General features: G+C 49.4%; 1 protein-coding gene across 3 annotated transcripts; it reads right to left on the reverse strand.

Annotated features, from left to right (window-relative positions):
* Positions 1 to 602: 602 nt before the first annotated feature.
* On the reverse strand, positions 603 to 18240 carry ASB1 (ankyrin repeat and SOCS box containing 1). 3 transcript variants are annotated; one of them, XM_074595158.1, is made up of 6 exons: positions 15035 to 15132; positions 14843 to 14927; positions 14531 to 14672; positions 12291 to 12593; positions 7446 to 7831; positions 615 to 5571 (listed from the first exon to the last, which is right to left on the reverse strand). In XM_074595158.1, the coding sequence occupies exons 1-6, from the start codon at positions 15116 to 15118 to the stop codon at positions 5438 to 5440; spliced, it is 1134 nt and encodes a 377-aa protein (XP_074451259.1). In that variant the 5' UTR covers positions 15119 to 15132; the 3' UTR covers positions 615 to 5437. The 3 variants fall into 3 exon arrangements, with proteins under 3 accessions (XP_074451260.1, XP_074451259.1, XP_074451261.1); XM_074595159.1 differs by lacking the exon at positions 15035 to 15132 and having other exon boundaries at positions 603 to 5571; positions 14843 to 15029; XM_074595160.1 differs by lacking the exons at positions 14843 to 14927; positions 15035 to 15132 and adding an exon at positions 17958 to 18240 and having other exon boundaries at positions 14531 to 14677.
* Between the last annotated feature and the right edge of the window lie 2221 nt (positions 18241 to 20461).

The following is a 20461-nucleotide window of genomic DNA, read 5'->3' on the forward strand; positions in this document are numbered from 1 at the left end:
AAGAATCAAAATATTCTGAGGAATTACACCGACTTCAGAGTACTTTTCATGCCAGGACAAACTGAGGAGCTACATTTCCAGACCTGGGTACAAAGTAAGGAGGAGAAGAAATTAGAGATCTGAAGAGCCCTCTTAAGCCTGTTTTGAAGGACCAGGCAGAAAGCCAAGAGCTTTGGGCTGCCCTAACCGGCAGTGGGTGACAGCGGCCACCTTGCACTGGCACAGGCTGAGGAAAGGGCAGCCCAGCGCTGCTGAGATGACGTGCGAGCTTGTGAGACTCCAGAGAAGGGCCTCCTCTGCACATTCGCTATGAATCACATCACATTTTCATTTGTCTGCCATATCCCATCCTGAAAATTGTCCGAGGGTGGCAAAGCAGGAGTGGGCGATGGTGCACAAAACCCAGTCCCTGCCCGCTTGCCTGTAACCCCCTTGCAGGCAGCACAGTGCTCCGACCCCCTCCAGTGGCTGCACATCATGCAGAGGAGTCACCGACAGCCTCCCAGGCCAGCGGGATTCAGGCTTTTGCAAATCCAGTCCCTGCTGCATAGAGCGGTACTCCTCCTTCCCACAGCGAGGGAAATAATCAAGCAGCCAGCCATGCTCTTGCACTGGAACATCTTTATTCAGCTACACAGGGATCCAGCCCACCACAGATACCTCCTGTCTGCTCTCAGATCTGATCTTCTGCTGTGCACGATCATTTTACCCTGGGCAACACCCAACAGATCACTGATTAGCACTTCTTGAAGTGGGACTCTGTCACCTCTGTCGTGTCCCAGGCAGGTTTTTACGCTGCTTTCTTCACTGGAACAGGAAGGACTAAAGAGGTGCTGTACCAGAAAGGCCATTTTTGGTGTAAAAAGTGCTTTACTTGACTTTGGGGATGGGAAAAAACAAAACAAAACAAAACCAAAACACTTCAACCCAACAGATGCTCTTCTTCTGCCTTTTGCAAAACTCCCAAAGAGCAGTAAATTATATTTGGGTACCAGCATTTCATGTTCTAGAAATCCCCTATAGCAACAAAGACAAGAAGAAAGCCCACATCAAAAAGACTGCTTTGTATCTGCTTTGCTTATTCCAGATCTGTTTTGGTTCTTTAACCGTTTTCCAAATCTTGTTATCCCACCTCACCCATGCTTACAGCAAGGCCACACAATTCACACTTTATATATTATGCCCAAATACAACAGGCATTCTTCAATATAGGGGATGTACACTGCAGAAATGTTTAATTTCCCGCCCATGACTTCATAATACTCGTTTGTTACTCATGTTATCTGAGCATACCCCATGGACAACATGGAAAAGAATACCTTTACAAAAGAGAATGCTTTGCTACGTAGGAAGAAATGGTGAAACCTGAGTTAAGGCAAAAATAAATGCTGTTTGTATCATGTGGAGATACATAACATGCACATATTACTCAGATTTCATATCGGAAGACTGTCGTTTCTTGGGTTTAAAAGGACAGGAACAGCCAGAGGATATAGCTTTTGACCCCACAGGACAGGACACCGAGGTCTATGAATATCATTAATCTATTTTGAGACTATTATCTCTCTACAATGAAAATTCCAGATTTTCTGTGTATTAAACCACTTCACTTGGGCAAAGCTGGGTTTACGGAGTCTCAGTAACCAACATCCACAGGGACGTACTCTGACAGTAGTCTTTGCACTTACAGCTTAATATTATGTGAGTTGTCCCCCTGAGTTGGACTCTCTTCAGGCCCTCAAAGCAAAAGAAAAGCCATACAGGTTTAACACTGAGACGTCTGCAGGAGGCACAGTCCCTAAGTTAAGATGGGAGTTGGATGGGTAGTCCAGGCAAAAGGTCTCCTGCACTTCAAAGCTTTGATGTCCAAGCGACTGATGAACTTCAAGCTTGTTTGCTATTGGGTTGGGAGAACCATCCTTTGACCTGTGAATCGGGGGCTGGAGATATCCATGGTCAGAGGAATCCTTTGGACTCCACATCGGTTGGATTTGAAGACTCACATAGTCCTTCAAGCTTGAGGTCAAAAGAACTACCCATACACACGGAGGCCAAAGTCCCCACCCCCAGCATGGCTTGAGCTTCCAGTGGGACCTACAAAGGAATCCTGCCAGTACCAGGTATTGATTCTCTGCATGGGAAGAGGGTGCTCTTCACAATTTCACTCACATGGGAGTTACAGTTGTGGGAGAGAGCACCTGGTGAGGGTGCCACTGGCTGGCTATCCATAAGCACACTGTAGGACAGTGTCAGGCAAGGGCACAAGTGTCAACAAACCAAATACTGAAGCATATCTAATTAAAATTGTAACAGGTCATCTGCAGAGGCTTAGATTTAACTATATACTCGAGTTACATCAAGCACTGAGTTAACAACTAAATTCTCTGAATTTCTTTGAGCCACACTCTACCATTCCCACCGTGGCATTTCACCATAGTTCATTCCAGATGGAGCCAGCTCTCTCCAGAAGAGCATGTGCCTTCCACATCCATCCTACCACCTTCACCCAAAAGGCACCAACGGGTGACCAGTTTGGAAAACTGTATGAACAAATAAAAACCAAGGGGCAAAAAGCTGACCCAAAGAAGCTGTTGCCACGGCATTTTCTCAAGACAACCTACCTCATTTTCTGCGTCTATACACTGGAGCTAGAGAGTATGTTCTGCCCGTGCTCCTGCAAAACATTATGGTTCCACCAGCAAGGTGACAAGAGGCTTTACAACCTGTTTGCATCTTTCAGGCATGTTAACACTTCTATAAACCAAGTGCACAACTCTCAGGCAACATGCTCATGGACTGCCCTGGCCTCCAGCATGGTGAAAACCTAAACCATCTGCAAGCCTGAAAAGGAAACAGTGCAAAACTGCTGCCTTCTCACCTTGAAAGCATGCCTACGGCCACATATCCTTGCCATTATCTCTCACCTGACAAAGGGTTTTGAAAGTATCCTTTGCTTTGGTATCTGAGCACTGAGTGTAACCACCACACTTTAGCCTGTTCAACAGTGCAAATTTTGCCACCTTATGCTAAAATCAGTGAGCAGAGCAATGTAAGGGGCCAGCTGGACCTTCCAGGCCTGCCCATGAAATTGAAATAACAGGAAACAATTAGGGACTGTGTTTTTCCTGCCCTTCCTCCTTCTCTGAAAGCATCTTGGAAAGGCACGTGTTCCGCAACAGATAATAAAACACACAAGAAAGCCCATCACTGCTTATCAAACTTCACCCTAAACATATCCCATAGTGGGAGGACCAGAAACTGAACTGTGATTTTACATTCATTTATGCCTCTGGAAAAAGAAAATTTTGTAACTAGTGTAAAGACCTACAGGGCAAGTCCATAGGGCAAGTCTATGGGGCTGCCTTGAGGGTCTACTCCCATAGTGTGGCAGGATAACCAGGGCTGTCAGCCAAAGCCATCCGAAACTGAAATGCAAGGTAGCTTCAATAACCCAACTTCCCTGTTACCACAGGGAGTGAAGGAGAAGAGCAACCAGAGCTAGATCCCACTCCCAGGAGGGGCTGTTTTACTGTCCTTGCCATCCCATGCTTAATTCAGCTCTCAACAACAAGTTCCTAGGCACTACTACCACACATAAATAAATCCCCAACATCTTTAGAATCACATCTGGAAAAAAATACCCTTGCCAACTGCATGGGCATGGAAAAAACTTATATCAAAGAAAAATTGTCCAAAAAATCAACTTATAACACAGGGACTAGAAAGAACTTGGATTAGTAAAGTAAAAGCAAGTACCAGTTATCACCTAGGTTTTTACCCAAGATCCTGAGGGATCATCTCTGTCCTCCTAAAGTTGCTATTTTGACAATGTTTCTCATACAATGACTACGTTGCTACCTTTAAGGAGCTGGCTGACCCCAAGATCCCCATGAAAGGCTGTTGACTCACTGTAGAATGACACTCGTCTGTGAACTTGCGACATGAAGGTAAAGCACATGTAGAGGCACTGGAAATGAAAGCAGCCCAGGCTACTGGTTGCAACACTGCATTTAGAAGCACATAACCTCCTAACTCTTCAAGAAAAGACAAAAAAAGTCCTTTCTTCTCCCTTTTCCACCGCGCTGATAGAAGCTGTATGCAAACAAAAAGACCTGTTAAGCGGGTGTGGGAGGGTTTTCTCTGGTCATACTGCCACCATGGAATATGGTGTAAAACATAAGTAGGAACTTCTATTTCTATGTGCTGTGCATCATCAGCTACTTTACTGGACTTTCAATCACATCATAATCACTGCAATATTGCAAGCAGGCAGTCTAGAGCTCATTTTGGTGTCGTCTTCTTCATAATCACGCAGATAGATTCACAGGCATCACATCAACTACCACCCAGCACAGCAACACAACAGTTTAATTTAGCAACCCCTCCACTGTTGCTCCTGGTCACTCCCAAATATTCGAACCCATTTTACAGTGAACAGAAGATTAATTTAGCCATTACTTTTCCAAAAAGTACCCCAGAAATCTTTCAGGTTCACATGCTGAGTATCACAGTTCTTGTCCCACCACCACTGCAGTGGCGACTGAACCATACGCATCACATCCCCACCAGAGGCTGTGTAGCTATCAGTTTTGGTCACGAGACTTGACCCAGTCCCAAGCAGTCAGGATAAGGACTAGCCAGACCCTGCCTTGTCCATCACAGTACCTGGGGGAGAGCCAAGATGCCACAGCAGATCTGGTGCTCGGTAGAAACGCCTCAGACAGGACAGGATTACATGTTCTGCTACTCTCCCGTCTGTGCAATGGGGCCTCTACATGAAGAAAGCCAAGTCAGCAGCTACCTTGCAGCACGTAGAGACATGGATACTATATTTTCCACGTAACGCACAGCACCGGACAGGAAACTTGATGCATTTCACACCAGAAGAGGACAGAAGAAAATACACCCACTTCTACAGCAGCAATCACAAACTCCATAGGGAAGAGAAAGGCTAGGTACTGACGGCAGAAAGAGAACAGTGCTCCTGTAAAACCCTTACCAAGGCGAGAAGAGACTCTCTTGTACACTATAGGAAAAGACTTAAGCATGGATATTTTCCCCACGCAGAAGTACCGCTGAGACCCAAGGTGCGTGTAACACAGAGCAATAACAGAGGTAGAGTCATAACAGACAGACATATGCTAACAGCTATAGGATATATTGTATTTGCTCATGTAACAGCCACACACACTTATTTGCCTCATTGCCCAACCTTGCAAACAAGAGATCACCAGTTAGATAACCAGTAGCTTAAGAACAGAGAGACAAAATCACTGCACCCTAAATTTGGAGGGGGATATCACAGGGGCAGGGAATTATATGCACTCCATGAGCAATACAGCATTTCACCGTGGGAGAAGGGTTAGGATCGGCACCTGGCTTTATCAGCGCACTCATTTACCAAATCAAACTGTCCCAGAAAGCAGCCAGTTGCCCTTTAACTGTGTTCATGAAGTAAAAATTGTTTAATGGGGTCTGGGATTGGAAGGATATGGATCAGATCCAGACGAGATTTGCCAAGTATTCTTCGTACAGCTATGCGGCAGAGAGACAAGAGGCTCCGGGTGTGTCCTGCAATAAGGAAAGCAGAGAAAAACTATTGAGGGGACACAGAGATGAAGAGAGAGAAATTGTGCTGAGCTCTGGCTGACAGCTGAGGAGCCAACTACCCCTTCTGTATGCCACATGAAGCAACATGAAGGCAGCACAGGAGAGCTGAGCATGCACCAATCTGCCCTGTGAGGAGGCCGAACCTTTTGTCCAAAGATTTGGAGCAACTGCCACATGGGCAGTTTGGAAGGGCAAGCTGGAGACTGCATGGGGTTGTGACCATGGAGCCAGTCCCTGCATGAGAGGGTTCAAGAGATCACGGCCAAATCCACTGTGAGAGGCTTTATACTATTCAGATCATTTTAAAATTACATGGACTTTATTTTTTGGTCTAAGCCATCCCCTGGGAATCAACAACATTGACGACCAACTCAGACCTTATCCCAACTTTCTTTTAAGGACTTTTGAGTTCATGGACAGCTCTTTCAGCAAGAGGGGTAGGACAAGAGGATGGTGGTGTCCACGTTGATTCAGGAACTGGACCTCCAAGGCACCACTCCATTACCCTGCATGCTTTGCCTGAGCAGTCCCATTTGCCTCCTAAACCCAGGCATAACGGAAACCACCTGCTCCAGCTTATGCACGCCTCTTCTCAGCAAAAATCCGGGCAGGTTTAAAAACCAGGCACGTGCAAAGCTGAGTAACTTTGGGATGGGGGATGGGGGTTGTATCCCACATCCTGAATCCCTTTGAAATTTCTCTGGAGTTTGAGAGGGAAACCCAACTTCCGACCCCGGTGCAAAGCCTTCACCAGCTGAGCCTGGTGGTTTTACGAGGTGCTGCCCTTGCTGGAACCAGGGTGCGCACTGCATTGATGTTGCTTTTGTTATAAAAATAAAGAAATAGCAGGTAAATTTAGGCATGTTCAGGTCTGAGGGTCTGGTTTACTTCATTTGTAACTCATTTACTTCCCAGAGGATGTTAAATTCAAAAAGCCAGCTTTTTCCCACCTTTTTCCACCACCATCTGAGCTCCCTCCTGCCATTTGTTACCACTGTTTCTGACTTTACTTCCCTAGTAGCCTGTCCAGGTACAGCCAGCTCTTGGCTCCCTCCCTAGGCCCCCCTGCAGAGCACAGGGTCACTCAAGAATAGTGAGGGCACATCTGTATGGTTTTGGAGGACTGGGTCTCACGGGATATGCCATAACCTGACTGTGGTCCGCAGACCCAAAGCCCAGCTCCGATAGGACCACGCTGCCTACCATTGTCTCAGGCTGATGAGGACACTGCTAGGCAATGGAAAAGAGCTGGGAGAAAGACAAAAAATGTAAAGTTACAGAGGTTAAGCTGCTGATAGGCATCATTGGTAAATGAAGGACTCAAGAGGGAAAACCTCTTGAGTTTGAACATGAACCTATAAAATCCAACAGAAGAAAAACAGGGAGTCTAGCTGCAGGCTTATGAGGATGTCACTGGGTTGAGTCATCAGTGACGACAGAGCCAAAGGCAGGCAGCAGCTCAGCGATGTTGAGGATCCATGCCAGGGAGCTGCAGAGGTCAGCCCCATGGTCCTCTCCTGCCTGATGTCTGCCTGGCCAGCAACAGCTCTTTGACAGCCATATCATGGGTGGTGAAGTCCTTAATGCTTAGCTTAACAGCTTGTTATATCCCAGTTATCTTTTTTGTGTGTTAGAATTGCTTAAGTTAGGTATAACCTGTTTTACACTATCTCTTTGCACTTGGCTGAAGGCACAAGAACAGACCCAAAAGAAGATGGTAACATCCAACCTACCACCTGAACGGCTCCTAACTACCAAATAAACTCTCCAAAGTTTTCTCCCGAATACAGAGCTAGATAAAACGAGTGCCACTTCAGTAAGTCAAAGCCACTTACCCCTTGCTTCTTTGAACACCTCCAGAGCCTCAGGGTTGACTTTAACCCTTCCTGTGGATTCAACTCCCAAGGCCTCCACTTTCACCAGGTTCAGATTGGCTCCAAAGTCAATCAAGAGGTGGACAAACGCTGCTTCACAGCCATGCCGCAGGACAGCGTCCATCACACACACCGGGGAGCCCCGGGAGAAGCCTTGGATGTTGATGGGCCCGCAGCAATTAAAATCTGGGTTGGCTCCTGCCTGGAGGAGCAACCGGAAGCACTGGAGGTTGTGGTAGGCAGCGCTGATGTACAGTGGGCAGACCACCAGTGTGGTGAGGGGCCGCAGGGAGAGGCTGGGGAGCCGGGAAGTGAGGTGGTGATTGACATCCACATCTGCGCCGTACCTGGGTGGTTGAGAGAAGAGCAGAGGTTTGGAAACAAGGGCAACAGCACCACAACTGCACCCCAGGGTGACAAACTGTCAGGGCATAAGACTGAAGGACACCTGGAGCACCCTGCCTGTCTTTGGTACCTCTGGGGCCCACCACCCAAGAACCACCCATACCTACCCTGACAGGGCCCTGGCAGGGCTTCTGAGTGGGGATGCCATATCCAGCGCAGTCTGATCTTCAAGAAGCAAAGCTGTTTCTCTGCCCACAACAGCCTAGGCTCGGGAGAGAGCAGCTGAGGAACATCTTTCCTTGCCCTCCTGAAGGACGTGCCAAGCACGGCCTTGGCACAAGGGACGGCTCAGCCCTGAGCCAGCACCACGTAATGTTGGAGGCTAATGAGCCAGCTGGGGAGCGGGGATGTTTCCAAATGACTCAGTTGAGGAGATGCAGTGAAGTAACTTCCCCACCAGGATAAAACAGGCCAAAAAGCAATACAGGCCATCGATCTGACTGTCACAGACACCAAGGAAATGGAAACAGAAATCTGTGCGCAACAGCAAAACGTATATGACAAAATCCTGCTCCCGAAGGAGCTGGGGTGGTTGAAATCCCATCAGAAATCCCATCAAGAAGTCAAATAGAGGCCTTTTCCCTAGTAATCAGCTTAGCTGAAGGGATGTACCCGCCAACTCTAAGCACGTAGGAAACTGGAAAAACACAAAATAATTGCATCAGACCTTCCGCTCTCCCCATCTATCCTGCACAGTTCCATTCACAGGTTATATATTATACTGGATACTGCACGAGAGATTACAGTTCACTGGCCAGCACTCCAGGCACTGAAGGGGAGAATTCCGTGAGCTGCAGCAGCAAACCTCTCAAGCCTTTTGCAACTGGTTCCTGCCTCACTCCACCCCACAGAGAAACCCCTATCTCACATCTTCACCACACGGTGCCACAAAATCCCAACTGGTCCATAAGCCCTGTGGCCAAAGCAAAGTGGGCTCAGACTTGCTGTGGTGGAGAGAAGGCACATGAGCAGGCTAAAGCCCTGCTCAATGGACATCAGCATGGTCATCAAACAGAAGCAGCGCCCAGAGCATGCTTCTTTTGGGGAAGTACAGATGGCACTAAGTTGTGAATGAGCAGAAAACAAGGCTTATTGGCTTTGGTTCTTTTCATTTTTTTGGAGGAAGTGAAGAAAGCGGCCAAATAAATGGGAGCAAAAAGGCTAAGTGTCGTTCTCTGGAAAAGTATGGAATTTGAAAAATGGCAATGCTGCGGAGAGAAGAGACAGCAGAAATAAGCATTTATTTCCCGCAGGCTGGGTAACGCCCAAGCACTGGGGACACCAACTCCATCTATTTCACATGCAGCTTGGATGGGAACAAGGAGGAAGACAACACAATCCCCCAAGGAGTAGCTGGCTTTAAGTGCAGTGTTGCAGATCAAGCAAAGCCTTGTCCCTTCTCCCCACAACAGGCCAGTCCCCCTCCCAAAATTGCAGACTGAGCACTCAGAGAATGAGATTTTTCTATCTTTATAGATTACCTTCCTTATTATGTTCCTTTCTGCAGTTAATAAAACAAATAAGGAAACCACCTAGGGACAAATTCTGCCTCAAGGCAAGCACAGCTCTCGTTGAACCCAGTAGGGGCCAGCCCCTATCCAGCAAGTACTTAACCAAATGTTTCAATTCTGAGGATGGGAATAGTCTCATTTAAATTAAGCACACACAGAACAAGGCCCGAGGAAACTTGTCTAAGAGCTGCAGGCAGTGTATTTTTACCCCAACGCACAAGATCTCCTAAGTGTGAACATCTTGGCTGAGATCTCAGGAAACCTGTGGGGTGGAGAAAATGCAGAAAAAGGAGGGAGCTGGGCAGTAACAACACTGCTGAGTGCGAGCCTGTTCTTGCACCAGCCACAGGACTGAGCTTCACTTCCCAGGCCAGGCAACTGGCCCGGGAATCACCGCACAGTAAGGGGACACTCACATCTTTTGGGGACTTTGGCAGCACTTTGCTCAATCTGCATGACTTTACCTATGTTAGAGCACAGAGGGCTAAATAAAAAAAAAAAAGGTGTGTTTTCTCCACATGCAATCACTCATGTTCCCCGCAGATAAACAAACCTCTTAAAATCAGACTATGTGAGCATTCGGATAGAGTCATCTGTGCTGCTGTGGGACTTGGTAGGGCTGTTGTATGGCCACCGTCTCCTATGGCCACGGTCCTGACCAAACAGTAGGTACGCCTTCACTTCAGTTCTTTTTTTTTCATTACTGTCATCAAAATTTTCAGTGGAAACCCCCAGCTCAATACAAAATACAAAATACAAAATTCTGCTTTAATAACAGTTAGGCATGCGCCTGAGGCATCAGGATGATTTGTCAGATCTCTTTTTCACCCTTTTTTAGTGTGGCAAAAGGATCCTCTTTGTCCTTAATACGCTGGGTCGGCCCTCAGTTACACTGCAAGTCTAACGCCACAGTCTGATCCCATCACAAGCTGTTAGGAAAGTAATCCATACCCTGGCAATACAAGCATAAATATTTCTGCCAGCCGTCTTATAAAATGGATTGCCATTTCATAGCTATGCGTGTATTTACTATGAATGGATACAACTGCACCTATTGCTTGGTGAGCTGCTTCAGCAATTCTCGTAGGATTCACAAATCCTGAGTGTGCTATCATATGATTAAAAAAAAATAAAATAAACCAGGTGATGTTCAGACACCTTGGAGCAAGCCTAAACTGGGTTGGGCTTTCTTTTCAGGACACTGAGGCTCTCTCAAGCTGAATACGCTGAAATATTTCCTTATATCTCAGTAAACGTGTCTTCCTCATTGCATTCCCCCTGCCAAATCCTTTAAATCAACATTTTAAAGATCTCTGAGTGAGCTTTGTAACATAAGACTGCATTTTAAAGTAAGCAGCTCTGAACAGATCTGTGAAACCCGTACTCTGAGGTATTTGAAATTTTGGGCAATCTGACAATTTGGTATTAGCTTAGCAGCCTTGGGAGAGACATTGTCTAATAAAAAGATATTGGACAAGCTCCATTTAATTTTTAATCCTGAAATTTTTCCAAAATCTTGCTTTTAATATTGCTGGCAAGGTATCCCAAGGAGTAGACACATAAATCAGTGCATCAGCTCTCCATGTGCTGCTGAAATACCATTTGCTACATTTCACCCTGCCTTAGCGGATATATCAGGGAAGATTCTCAGGAATGCAGCATGTGAGCTGAACCCTGTACCAACAAGCACGTGGCGACGGGGACACCCTTCTCTCAGCTTGCTGAGAAAGGAGCAAGGACGGGGGACCACCTCCCCTTCTTTCTACTTGCCAGCTTCCTTAAAGCTGCACTTTTATGAAAATTAACTTCTCCACAAGCAAAAAGGAAAGGAGAAAATCTCCAAGCATTTTGAAATTTTTCTATTCAAATCCTTTTTGTTGTTATTTTCTAGCATTTGCAGTCATGGAAAGGATTCCTTGGAGAGTGTTTCTGTGTGAATCCAAATAAACTTTCTTCTCTTTTACTATTTCTTTCTACAAGCTACATTTTCCCCTTATTATTTGGTGTCAATGGTCCATATAGTTGCTCAGCACAGTCCCTTATACAAAAAGGCTTCCAATTTAGAAGAAAGGAAGTACAATGACATGCCACGGAGAAAGAAACTCAAGTTTGCACAGCCTACTGCTAGACCCTGAGCCCACTCACTGCTGGTGCTGCAGAGGAAGTTTCCTGAGGGACTCGAAGTCACCAGCCACCCACCGCCCAGCTAAGGTTACGGCTCATCACCTCACAGTAATGGCCGTCACTCCCTGCCCCAGGGATGTCACGCCTTTGATGGAGCTGTGCCTCAGGTATCCAGCAAGGGCAGACTGAGTCAGATGGCACAGAGGGTGCCCTAGTGATGGGTAAACACCAGGCAGCAAAGAACAGACAGTGACGGTGACAAGCATCTCTCCTCCCAATGACAGAAAATGGTCAGAGCAGCAGAGCTAGACAAAGGCGAGAGGTGTTTCCAACCAATTTTTTGTTCACTGGTGGATCCACCTCACTCATAAACTCAGCCAGGGTATGGAGCTGGCAGTCGAGATGGAGGTGGCAGGGAAGATACTTTCCAAGATTTGGCTCTGACTGAATAGTGGATGGTGGGCTCAGAGACTCCTCTTTTGGGTATTGTCTTTGGAGAACAGTCACAGGAGTCACACAGGAGGGCACAGACCTGTTGCCAGGGCCAAGCAATGGGGAAGACAAGGATGACTCTTTAGGCATCTCCACCCTCTCTCCTGTCCATCTTTTGGCCAGCTTCACCAGGCCTGTGGAGGCACTAGGCATGAGAGGAGGGAATGGATGCTCTGAGCCCCATGGGGGAAAAAGATCCCAAGGGAATAAGAGAGGGAAGTAGAGCAACTCTTCTCCCCACCAGATCACCTCCAGCTTGTACCCGAGCTCTCACCTGATCAGCTCCCGGAGGATGTCTGCCCGGCCCACACGTGCCGCGTGGTAGACTGGGGTGCTGCGGTGGTGCCGGCTGCCGTTGGGGTCAGCTCCAGCTTCCAGGAGGATCTTGGCACACTCAAGGTGCCCATTGACCACAGCTACATAGAGGGCGGTCTGCCCCTTCACGTCCACCAGGTCGATCTCAGCCCCTTTGCGGAGGAGGAAGTCAACGCAGGGGCCATGGCCAGCAGTGGCAGCAATGCGCAGTGGCGTGCAGGGCAGCCAGCCGCAGCACCACACCGACTTCTCGTTGATCCGGCTGGCATCGGGGGTGAAAAGCATTGGGTCAGAGAGGGCTTCCCGCCACCTTGCACCACCCCACCTACCCCAGCCCTAGAGGAGGATGCTGGGAGAGCCCCAACAGCTCCCTTGAAGCTTTTCCTCCCCATTTTTGGCACTTTATAGCAGCCCTGAAAAGCTCCCGCTAATAACCTGACTAGGTGTTGCACATAGGTAGCCAGAGACTACAGCATGTACCAGAATAGTGCCTGGAAGATGGGCTTTATCGCAGCTCTGCTTTGTCAGGAGCTGCACATAAGCACAGTAAGGGACAAACCCTGTCTCAAAACTCAGTCAAAACTGTCAATAAAAAAAAAAATAAAATTCCCTAATCCCTTTTTTAAAGGGAGATGTCCAAAATCAAAAGCGACCAAGCCGGGGACCACCACAGTTTAATTCAAGCTGCTCCAAAAGGGGCAGAAAGTTGTCAAAGCAGCAGGGGAAACAGCAAGAGGGCACAGGAAATGCAGGCATACAGCCGTATCACACCGCTGGCCACATCCACGCTCAGCCAGGTACCATGGGATGACATAAACACAAATCCAGGGAAACTCAGCCCTGCCAGGAAGAAATAAGCTTGGGAGGTGTGGCCATCCTCCACTGAACAGCTTAAGTGGGCCATTAGCATCCTTGTTGGATGGCTGTACTGGCATAAAAGCCTTTTCCAATTTATCGAAAGAGGTGGCTCTGGCTGATGGCTGTTTAGATCCTCTCTGAAACAACCTGTAACATTTGTCACACTCATTCACATCTCAGGTTAGCCCTACAAGTCTCATAAACATCCAGACCTCATTCCCAAATTCTCTTCAAACCGCTGCGGGTACCATTTTAGCAGGAACACACAGAGGGGAAGGGATTTCTCTAAGGCAAATGTAGGCTGGCGAAAGTGCTCTTTAGCCAGCGCAGCGGTGGACTTGCTCTTCTAGCTCACTCCATGCAGGCCCACACAACTGGTACAGGACAAAGCAGTTTTTATACAGTGCATTTAACAGAGTTTACTAGGAGAGGAATGACCCAATATTTTTTTTCCAACAATGTTTTAGGAAGAGGAGTAGTATAAACCCCACATCAAGCCCTCAGCTGTCAAGTCTTATGATAAAAGTGCTCCCTTTAACCTTGGAGGTTTGGGGATCTCCACCCCATACTTACCCCCAAATTCAAAGAAGTCACTTCTCTGCTCATTCCATCACCTGTGTGATGGTGCTGTGGGTCCAGCCCTGCTCCTCCCACCAAACTTTGCTTTTTCCTGCAGGGAAGGATGCCTGGACCTGCTGCCACAGGGTTCCCACGCGGCATGAGACAAAAAATAAGGCAAAAATCTCAGACCAAGGGACCAAAGAGCCCCAGCTGCCCAGGTGGCAGAAAGAGGGGCTGGGTCATTCTCATTTTTGCTGAAAGGACACTTTTTTTTGAGGCTGGGAGACATTCTGCACTCTGTGCAGTTTTCTCCATGGTGCAGGAAAATTAATTAACTATCCCCACAGTCACAGACTTAGCACTGGGCAGATCTGGTAACATAGGGTGTTTCAGATTTATGTATGATTGTAATCCTTTTTGTATGTTTTTCCCATTATTCGTAGGCTCCTGTTTTCACGGGGTTACGTTTCCACCCTGATCTGAAAAGAACCTGCGCACGGCCGCCGCACGCTCGGGAACTGGCTTGAGGTTTGCCTGCCTGGAGGACCAACGGGGGATGATTTCGGGGGCGAGCGGAGCATCCTCCTCCCAACCTGACATCCCTCCCGTAACAAACGGAGCAGGACGGGGTCTCCAAACGGAGCAGGCAGGGGGGTCAATGAGCCAAAAGCGTTCAAGCAGGACCTGGCACCCTCATCCCCTGGGGGGGGGGGGGGGGGGGGGTGTCTCCACAGCCAGGGTGAGGGTGCAGGCAGGGCGGGGTGGGAGAAGGCCCCTCACCTTTGGAAGCTCTCCTCTTGCAGCAAGCTCTTGAGGGTGGGCAGGTCCCCCACGTAGGCCGCATCGTGCAGCCGGGTGTCCTCGCAGTGCTCGATGGGGTGGTCGCAAAACTGCTCCCGCAGCCACTCCTTTAGGTTACGACCTGCGCTGGAGAGAGAGAGAGGGGGTGTGGGGGGGGGGAGCCGGGCTGAGCCCTGCGCTGAGGCGGCGGGGCAGGGGGGGGGCCTGTCCCGACCCCAACCGGCACAAGGCGAGCCTGAAAGGAGCCCTCGGGAGGGCGGCGGGCAGCGCCGCTCCCCCCCTCCACGTTACCTGCCTGCCCGCCTGAGGCGGCGGGCGGGTCCCCGCCGCCGGGGGGGCCGCCCTCCGCCATCTGCCCCTCGCACCGCCGGGCCGGCTCGGCCTCCCTCCCCGCCGGCAGCCTCCCCTCGGCCGCCGCCGCCGCCCTCCCTCCCCGGGCCGGCCTGATTGGTGCCTGCCGGCCCGGCGGCTTCCTGCCTGCGCGTTAAGGTGGTTTTTCCCCGGCGGGAGGAGGGCGGTTCGGCTCCGCTCCGGCAGCGCGGGAGCCAGCAGCGACGCCGCAGCCATTCCTCCTTCAGACCCGCCCCGCGGCCGCTCCTCAGGGCGGGGGAGGTTGGGGGGGGCCCGGCCCGGCTCTGCCGGTGGCGGCCGCCCTCAGCGCCCCGGGCCGGGGTCGGAGCCGGAGCCCGGCTGAGCTCGGTCGCTGGTGAAGGGGCCTGAGGGGCTCCTTCTTCCAGCAATGGGCTAAAACGTGGCTGACAATTTACAGTGCTGTCCCCGCTCCCTGGAGCAGCCTCACGGCCACCACCTGCACCTCGAAAGGAGGTACATCAAGTGTCACAGAACCACAGAATGGCAAGGGTTGGGAGGGACCTCTGGAGATCATCCAGTCCAACCCCCTGCCAGAGCAGGGTCACCCAGAGCAGGTGGCACAAGAACGCGTCCAGGGGGGGTTGGAATGTCTCCAGAGACAGAGACTCCACCACCTCTCTGGGCAGCCTGTGCCAGGGCTCTGCCACCCTCAGAGTAAAGAAGTTCCTCCTCATGTTTAGGTGGAGCTTCCTATGTTCAAGTTTGTGCCCATTATTTCTTGTCCTGTCACTGGGCACCACTGAAAAGAGCCTGGCCCCATCCTCTTGACACCCACCCTTTAAGTATTTATAAGCATTGATAAGATCCCCCCTGAGTCTTCTTTTTTCCAGACTGAAAAGACCCAAATCCCTCAGCCTTTCTTCATAAGAGAGGGGTTCAAATCCCCTAATCATCTTCATAGCCCTTTGCTGTCCCCTCTCCAGCAGTTCCCTGTCCTTCTTGAACCGGGGAGCCCAGCACCGGACACAGTGCTCCAGATGCGGCCTCACCAGGGCAGAGCAGAGGGGGAGGATGACCTCTCTCGACCTGCTGGCCACGCTCTTCTTGATGCAGCCCAGGATGCCATTGGCCTTCTTGGCCACAAGGGCACATTGCTGGCTCGTGGTCATCCTGTTGTCCACCAGGACTCCCAGGTCTCTTTCCACAGAGCTGCTCTCCAGCAGGTCAGCCCCCAACCTGTCCTGGTGCAGGGGGTTATTCCTCCCCAGGTGCAGCACCTTACATCTGCCCTGGTTGAATTTCATAAGGTTTCTCTCCACCCAACTCTACAGCCTGTCCAGGTCTCACTGTATGACAGCACAGGCTTGTGGTGTGTCAATAATCTTCTGGTGTGTCAAAAAAGTCTGGAAGCTGGTATAGTGGGCAGCTTTGCTTTTCTTAGACTAGACAAGGTTTCGCACAGTTAAAAGCTGCAGAGAAGATTTTATGTGATCATATTTTCCTGTCTCATGTCCACACCCTGTTTGCTGCCCATTTGCTGCTGGTCTGAGGGAGAAAAGGGCCCATGTGAGGGTGGGCAGAGCTGCAGCGAGCTGGGAGAGAGCAGAAAGGCAAGGTGGTCATGAAAATGCCACCGAGACACAGCCAGGCCTGCAAGGGTCTGAGCAAAAAGCCACTGCTTTGCTTAAACCCCACCAGGCAGCCTCAAATACAGCGCCCGAAGCTGCACCCCCAAAAAGGAGCAGGGGGCTTGTTGGGTGCCTACATGAGCACAACACTTCGGAAGCACAAAGGGAAAACATTCAGAAGGTCTGCACCGGACCTGACCTCCTCCTGGGGCAGTGCTCAAGGGGGAGCTGCTGTAACAGCTGGCGGTGGTGGTGCCCTGGCACAGGGTCACTCTCCGAGCACTTGAAACACACCCTCGGCTTCTGAGTGCACGTTTTTTGAGTCCCCGGTGCCAGAGGGGAATGGTGGTAATCCATCTAGCTTTCCTGCAGCTCCACTCCTGCCGCTTCATGGCAGGATGTCAGTCCACAGACGCCAGACTCTGGCTGCAAACACGGTTTCCTGTAGCTGTTATTACTTGGGCTCGAGCAACCCAGAGGAGAGAGGCGCAATCTGCAAATTGAACCCATTCGCCTTGTCTGCTGGAAGATCAAAAGGGGAATGGAATCGATGGGATTTTCAGAAGCCATTGGTGCTGGCTAGCACTGCCACCTTCCCTTGCCTGCAGTCCTTATTGCCATTAGATGAGGCAGACCCGGGGCCAAGAAACGTCCCCTGGAATGAATTGGCTGCCGGTCTGGAAACCTGACTCAGTGTCTATTTGGCCCTCCTTGAGTCAAAGGGACCAGATCTGGAAACCAGACAACGGGGCTAGGTGGAGCTCCAGCCCTCAGCTTGGCCTGTGCTCCCCCGCGTTTGTGAAAGGCTTTCTAGGATTGGGAGAGGCTCAGGCAGGGCTTTCTGAGGTGGGTTTGCCTACACATCTCCCACTCTTTAGAAGATACCTTTGCTGAGTTTGCATGCATCCCATGTTTCCTGAGACAGCGGAGCAGACCCAGAACTCTCCAATGGGCTCCTCTGTGAGCAGCCCATTCCTTCCTTGGTTTCTAACCCCAATCTACAACTGCATCCAGCTACAGAAGCTCTGTGTGACCCCCTCTGCGTCTGCTCACAGGCAGGGAAGCAGCCATATACATCTTGGTTCCCTGTTGTTGTGCCTGATGATAGCACAAGACACATCAGAGCAGCTTTCTAGCTATTGCATCGTCTGCAGCCCTTACAGATTTAATAGGACTAGATTTAATGAGCTTCTCCAGCTGCAAAGCGTTCTGTTGGACTGCTGGCCAGCAATGAGGTCTCATCCAGAGGAAAAAGGCATGTTAGTCCATGGGCTTTCATGCATATAGCCCCTGACCAAAAGCCGTAATGCCTGTGAGCCCAAGGGGACAGTTACTGCAAGGGACAGAAACCTTTGTACTATAGTGCCTTCCCAACAAGAATGCAACTCCAATTTTCAAAGCTCTTAGGAACAGGCCACTCCTGTTGAGCACAACAATTTTTCTTTAAAATAGATTTGTTTACTCACTCCGTGTCATTCGGAGCTGACTCTTCTGTCTTCTCCCATGGGGAAAGTGTAGACCGGAAAGAAAGGGGAGCAGAGGACACAGCACTGTTTACTTGCAAGATGGTAGTTGTCCCCATGGACAAAGCAGAGCCCCAGAGAGGAACAAAGTGGCTGGTAAACAGGACAGACAAAGCTGGAACACCAGTGTCTGGATCGCTTGTGATTCGAGGTTCATTCAGTTCTTCTTGCAGAAAATCCCTCTGTTCAACCACTCTCTTCTTTCTCATCCATATATTTGTATGTATTTACGTACTATGCTGCAATGAAAGACAGAAAGTTTTTACATACCATATCCCATTATGCTTTCTAGCAGAAGTTTATCTCCTGAACCACGCTTTTTTCCTCCTTTTTTTTGTACTGTTTTTGTTTTTTGTTTTCTTTAAATGCATGCAAAAACATACCCATCCCAAGTTGACCTAACAAGTTCTTGCACAGGGGTAGTAGAAAGAGAATGACTGTGATTGCTGTCTCAGCCTTGGAGATGGCCAACACTGGAAATCCATAGGTGTTTAAGAGAAATCCTGTGGAGAAATACACTACAATGTAAATCTGTATCACTCTAAGTGAGTGCAATGGGAAGATGTAAATTTGAAAACAGGTTAACATTTGGCCAAGGCCTTGGAAATACCTCTTCCAGGTCTGGAGAAATAATTTTATGTCCAGCATACCTGACTGCTCCTACCAGACATACGTCTTAAAAGCTGAGGGCATAGGCTGTGAGCAGCCCTGGCTGCTGTTCCAGCTTGTCCCACCAGGAGGTTGGACTAGATCCCCTCCTGAGGTTCCTTTCAACCTGAATTATCCCATAATCCTAATAATAAACAGACAATGCTTCCTGTATCTGGAACAATGATGAAGTCCGTGGACTGTTTCTAAAGACTGCAAAAGGCAGTTGCTGCTTGTTTGAGGTACACCAGGCAGATCCGCCACTGGCACAAGACAGCAGAGTTCCAGAGGAACTGGGATTCCTCACTGTCTTGGGGCACATTACCTCTAGAAACTTGCCCTGGCCAGGCCCACCACCAGAAGGGAGAAGCAGGCAGGGCAGGTGAGCTCACTTGGCCCCTCTTCCCTCCATGGCCAGCAGTTCATTATCTGTGGGTGGTCTTTCAGACTGCTGCGCTGATCCCATCCCACTTGAAAACCAATCCACCCAGCAGTTGGGGCCCGTGACTCTCTCAAGGAGAGGTTCCAGTTTCTAAAAATAGCCACTAACCCAACACAGCCAACACACACTGACTCACTCATTAGGCAAGACCTTTTCTCCAGCTCCTGACACTGAAGCAATGAAAAAGAAAAAAGTAAGAAAAGCAAAGAAAAATCCTTCTGATTCTCCAGAGGAGCCCTCAGCCATGGGCAGCTAGCTCAACCACCCCTCCACATTCACTAACATTCCCCACTGCCTCTCATGAGCAGACACATCCTCCCACTTGCCATCCTCTTCCAACCATGCTCCTCATTCTCCAAGTGAAGCAGGGGGTTGGTTCACCCATCCTGGCCCCATCCTGCTCCTGAAAACAAGGTGCTGGATCCCCATCAAGCGCCATTCAGATCAGAAAGGAATCAGCCTGCCTATTGGGGCACTACTGGAGAGTCCCAGCCCCACAGGACCTGGGCACGTGCTCTCCAACCTGCTTCTCTCTGCACTGCCCACCTTCCCATGTCCCTTGCTGCCAGCCCCCACAGCCCAGCAGTGGTCTCCCCTCTGCAGGGGAGTTTTATTCCCAGTTTTATTTTCCCATCAAATTCTGAATATTTTCTGAAGAGAAAAAAAATAGAAATAAATAAAAATAAATCCCTTTTGTCTGCAAATCCCCCGGGAAAATAACTGCAGTGCTGCTAGCACTGGGCATGGACATACAAAGACCCATGGCTTAACCCTTGTTTCTGTACTTTGTGACTGGGATTACGGCAAACAAGAGTTTCCAGTTTCAGGGCTGTGAAAGTCCCCTCTCTGGACCTGGAAGGTCTGTCTCACCTGAACATGTTAGAAGAGAAGGGAGGGGGCAGGGGTGAACCCCTATTAACCCACTGCTTTTACTTCCTTGAATTAAGCCAGTGGTTGCATTTAGTGCCAGACTGCGCAGAGCAAGACTGAGAAGAGAGATGCACCTCCTTCTCTCTCGTTTGTGGATTCACAAGGACATCTTGGGAGTCTTGCAGCCAGGCAGGGCACTCTCTTCTGTGATTGAAAGGGACAATTATTTATACTCGGTGCTAAAACGAGTGGCTAGCCCCACCACCATCACCTTCAACAACCTTTCCAGAGGCACCACCTTTTAAATTCCCCAAGATTTCTCCCAGACCTGCCAAGCAGCAGAAGAAAGCTGCATTATGAAATACTTAGCAATTGTAACCGCTTTGGTGCTAAAGTAGCAGTCAAGCTGTTTTTAAAAAAAAAAAAAAAAAAAAAAAAAAAGGAAAGAAAGAGAGAAAGAGAGAAGAAAGAGAGAAAGAGAGTGAGA

The sequence above is a fragment of the Larus michahellis genome, chromosome 7, assembly GCF_964199755.1.
Source record: "Larus michahellis chromosome 7, bLarMic1.1, whole genome shotgun sequence".
Lineage (NCBI taxonomy): Eukaryota > Metazoa > Chordata > Aves > Charadriiformes > Laridae > Larus > Larus michahellis.

Coding starts and splice junctions, on each gene's coding strand:
- ASB1 (XM_074595160.1), bottom strand. CDS start 18,223: ATGAGAAAGAAGAGAGTGGTTGAACAGAGGGATTTTCTGCAAGAAGAA. Junction 7,832..12,290: donor ATCCTCCGGGAGCTGATCAG/GTGAGAGCTCGG, acceptor TCAACCACCCAG/GTACGGCGCAGATGTGGATG. Junction 5,572..7,445: donor GGTGTTCAAAGAAGCAAGGG/GTAAGTGGCTTT, acceptor TCCTTATTGCAG/GACACACCCGGAGCCTCTTG.